The 4638-nt window shown below is 38.5% G+C and overlaps 1 protein-coding gene across 1 annotated transcript; it reads left to right on the top strand.

The window, feature by feature from the left end:
- Positions 1-1211: 1211 nt before the first annotated feature.
- Positions 1212-3352, top strand: LOC112287320 (uncharacterized). Its single transcript, XM_024530220.3, has 2 exons — positions 1212-2186; positions 2474-3352. Exons 1-2 carry the CDS (start codon positions 1706-1708, stop codon positions 2650-2652), a joined length of 660 nt encoding a protein of 219 aa, XP_024385988.1. The 5' UTR covers positions 1212-1705; the 3' UTR covers positions 2653-3352.
- The last annotated feature ends 1286 nt before the right edge of the window (positions 3353-4638 follow it).

The following is a 4638-nucleotide window of genomic DNA, read 5'->3' as shown; positions in this document are numbered from 1 at the left end:
TAAACAAGTTATAAGATGTAATCTTCCTATCCAATATTAAAGCCACATATAAGATTCTTTCTAATGTAACAACATGGATAATTCACCTCCAAATATTCTTTGAAAAATTAAAAAAATCAACAACACAATTTCTATATCTTTTTTTAATAACAATCAATCCTACATCCGACTTATAAACAACTTGGTTATACATGAAAAGACCAAACTTATAGATATAAAGATATATTTTATTAAAAAAAATTAAAAAAATGAAAGAAGTAGAAATAGACTATATTCTTGCATCTATTCAACATGAAAACTTTCTAACCAAGCATGTAATCTATACTTGCTATGCAAACAATTGAGAAGAACTAGACATAAAACCCTTATCTACAATATTCTCTTCTACTAGAGTCTAAAATCCTAAAATCCAAATATAACTCAACCTCCTCCCTACTATGAACTACTAAAATCCTTAACTTAATGCTCCCACTATTTCCACTATACTGGGCCTAAATCCTTGATATAGTACAACCTTCTCCCCTATAATAAAGGCAAGGTCATTGATCCAAAATAACCAAGTTCACAAAGCAAAACACAACTTGCATCACTCCAAGATCCAACTAACCTTGGCTGCACCCAACTAACTTTTGCATCTTCTGTTGGCTCCCTTCACTGATCAACTTTCTTAGAAAGTCATTGATGCACCAAACAACCACAAGAAACCAAACTGAGTGGCTCAAGCTTTGTACTTAGATCTAAACCGTTTCTCTGAACACACAACCTAATAATAGATCCTCCTCGAGTAACTGTGGTTTCTTGATATTGTACACAAATATATTCTCACTTTTAGAACTGAAGATGTGTTATCCATCAGCAAAGTAGACCACAGACTACCACTCTCAATACTGACCTGTGAAAGGAAGAAGCGCCCTGAACTCTTCCTCAAGGCGGCTCATGCCTTTGCTGACCAAATCTCTGGCATGGCTCAAAGCCATATCACTTGCTTCCAAGCTGCGGTTAAGAGTCAGGTACTCAACATTTGTATAAAGCGTGTCACAGGCCTCCAGACGTCCACCGAGGTCGCTTATCCACCAGGCATTATATCGTCCACCTACGTACCAGATCAAATCAAGCTTCGCCAAAATATATATATTTATATATATATATATATACACACACACATATAGATGGAGTTTTACCCTCAATCTAAACCTAAATGATGAGGATAACGTTGGGCAAGTTTCGTATCGGATGGGCAACTTCAAATTGCCGCAGAATAGATTCAGCCGCTTCGAGCGTGATGTCGATAAACTCATGAGCTCTTTGGGAAGCATGCGTACTATCCTAATGTCGCAAGCATACCAAAACTGTTGCAGTAATTGTCAAGTCACAATTAAGTGATTGAAACTAGGAAGGCAACGAACATTGCGCAATATACTCTGATTGTACTTGCGGTATTCTGCAATTGCAGCCCGTTAATTTATCTAAATTCGCTGTCGGTAACTTATCAAAGCGAGATAAAAGATGGAGCCTGTGAAGACTTGATAAAGGAAGGAAGGAGAATGGGTAGGTTTTGTGTTGGGATCACGAAGAAGGCGCAACTCAATAGGCTTGTTCTCTTCGTTTAGGGATTAAGCTGTTGAGAACGTGATTATACCATCGTGGAGAAGATATCCGGTTCAGAACCGGATGCTGTGCCTGGAAGTCCATTCGTTCCTGGTGAATGGTGAAGCCTGTTTTGGACGTGCTGAATCTCTGTGTTGCAGCTATGGCGATGCCCGTCGTCTTTGGCTGCAGGGGAGCCCTTCTTGCGTTCGCCTGTGATGAGGGAAAATCTTGGACTATGCCTACCGGCGCGCTCGCCTCCTCTCCTCAGCGCCTCAATTTGGGGAAGAATTCTTGGAGAATTTCATGTGCTAGGGAAGATTGTGCCAGTGAGTGGCGACGAGAGAGTGCGGAGCTGCGAGTAGAAATGCAGGAGCTTCGGGTTGTCTTAGCTGATGCGTGGATGCGAGATGAGATGATGTTCACAGAATTGGAGAAGCTGGTTTCAGTGCTTGTAGGCTTGCAAACGCGAAGTAGTGAGAAGGTAGGAAATGAGGAGCAATCAAGTGTGGCTCGTGATTGTGAATCTTCGGTGGGAGATGCCGTGAGCGGGGGGATTGGAGTTGGACTGACTGAGGATGTCAAGCCTGATTTGGAAGGTAATTGTTCCACTGATCTATTCATGTTGATTTGTGAGTTATTTCTACAGGATTTGCATTGTAGAGCTTGATTTCACATGCTGCATCACAATTGGCTTCGAATGTACGATACACTGAGTATTACGAGCTTAACAATTTCTCTCGTGTCAAGCTCCTTATTTATCTCTCTAGAGGATTCGATTCCCGTTTTCTGGACTACAAGCCCTATGTGAATTTGATTAAAATTTATTCCCTCCCTTGAAAGTTTTTCGAAGTACATAACCAACACATTGCGGGTGTGGATGTAGAGCTTAACCACAACCAAAGTATATTGTCTGGAGTTCGAAGTGAAGAGCTTCAACCCCAACAAGGAGGTCTCAGCACCTTGCGGCGCTTGAAGACGTTGAATGTGCACGAATATGTCCACAATGCTCTAAAAGCGAGCCATCTTCGGTCCTGGCTCCAGAGCCGAGGAATAGCAGAATAATTTTCTCATCAGAGATGTAATTGCGATCTCTCTCAAAATGTCAATTCCTTTCATAGGCACGTTGATGTTCTCTCTGAATTAGGACTCATAATCTGTGACGGTTTCGCTGCATACTTATCCAGAAAGTAACCTGACGTGGAGCATCTCGCGGCAATCCTATCTATGGATCCATCACCACGATATAAATTTTGAATTTCGTAACGGAGAATCAGAACAGTCAATTGAAGTCGATAACCTGCAAGTCGAGTCTCTTGTGTGCTATGAGTGAAGCTTTTCTCTGCGTGCTGTTTTAGTTTTCCAAAATCCTCTACATGATGGTTCACCACCATCACCAACCATGACGAGAGAACCCCTTTGTTCTATGTTCTATCTCAGGATTCAGTCTCTTGAACTCGTTCTGCGCTACAGATTTGGAGGGAAATAAAGTTTCTGCAACTTCGAGAGGCGATTGAAGTCTAGCACTGTAGAATCATATAGTTAACCAAGGACATGTGCTGCTTTTTCGCAGCAGACAAAAAGCAATGCACTTGTCTAGTTTCAGCAGTTTAAATTCTGGACTCTGGTGCTGCCAGTACGATGACACAGTTGGCATTGAGGTCGTTTCATCTGACTGTTTTTTGGACACCGGCATCACTGTGTATATGACCACTTCAATGTAATTTTTCTGGTCAATACTGGATTTAGTCGTTCTTTGTTCTAATCGAGGCATTACTGCAGGTGCACGGGTACTTTCCACATCATCTGCAACCTATGGGTTACCATGTCTGCTACAATTGCTTGCTGTTTGATGCTACTGAAAATCTGGCATCTTTTAGAGTATTCCAATGTGAATGTTAGCAACATAGAAAGATCGTTCCACTCAAAATAAACCATTGTAGTACTATAATTGCTTATAGTATGTAAAAATTAATTAAGACATATAATATGTTTGTAAGTTTTGAAATAGATTAGAGTGGTTAGTAAATAAATTTAAAGAGAATTGATATAAGGAAATTTATTTGGAGATTTATCTATTTTGATTATAGTATTTATATTATGTAGGATTTAGATATTTAATATAAAGCTTAAGAGAAGGTTGGAGTTTAAAGATGAAAGTCTAAACTATTAGGAGGCTTATTGAAAAGGATGAAAGCAAGGTATGGTTGGATGAAGGCAAGGGGTGAAGACCTTCATCCCTACTAGCCAAATGTCATGCCCAATGGACTTCAAGGAGGCTACCCAAGGCCTTATTAGGAATTAGGGTTTTACTTTCGGAGGCATTTGAGCTTTGGAGGCTAGGATTAGCAAGTTCAAGGTTTTAGATATAATTTGGATGAAAAGTTTGCATGATTTCAAGTTTTTATGAAGGAGATATAAGTGTTCAAAGTTAAGGTATCAAATTTATATCTACTATCACTCTTTGAAGCATAACATATGAGTACGGATCGCAATGAAAGATCGGCGATTGGAGTTGGAGAGAAAACTTTCTTGACTACACTTTATATATACTGTTTGACAAATTTCAAGTCTAGATGAAGGAGTTATAGGGCATTGAGGACAACATATGTAATTGAAAGGCAGTAAGTAAGTCATTTTATTGATAGTATTGGTCAGAGCAATATCTTGAGTTTTTAGACGAATTTTTGGCTCAAAATTTCGATAAGTGTGAATTATTAGATTAAAAAGCTATAGATTAAAGTTTCATTGTATTTGAGTATTTATTTTGTGAGATATAAAGAAAATAGTATGCAAGTATATGTAAGCTAGGATTTAAAGCTACTGTTAGGATTTTGGTAATATCTCAAGATTCGTAATGAATTTATACTTGAATTTTTTTGTGATAGTTTTTGAAAGTATATTAGTATTTCATGTAAAATTTAAGGTTGTTTGGATAGTCCAATCGTGAAATATGACCTATTGAAGTTTGAGAAATATTTCTCATAAGGGTATATAAGGTTTTAAGATACTTTATCATATATTTGGATGTTTTCTTAGTACTTGAGCTTA

The sequence above is a fragment of the Physcomitrium patens genome, chromosome 10 (assembly GCF_059467195.1).
Source record: "Physcomitrium patens ecotype Gransden chromosome 10, ASM5946719v1, whole genome shotgun sequence".
NCBI classification, from domain to species: Eukaryota; Viridiplantae; Streptophyta; class Bryopsida; order Funariales; family Funariaceae; genus Physcomitrium; species Physcomitrium patens.
The sequence above is the reverse complement of the archived record's forward strand: the minus strand, read 5'-3'. Positions and strand labels throughout refer to the sequence as shown.

Bases quoted from the DNA above. Each gene is read 5' to 3' on its own strand.
- LOC112287320 (XM_024530220.3), top strand. From the start codon at position 1,706: ATGGTGAAGCCTGTTTTGGACGTGCTGAATCTCTGTGTTGCAGCTATG. The intron at 2,187-2,473 runs GTAATTGTTCCA...GTGTGGATGTAG, and splicing joins TGTCAAGCCTGATTTGGAAG to AGCTTAACCACAACCAAAGT.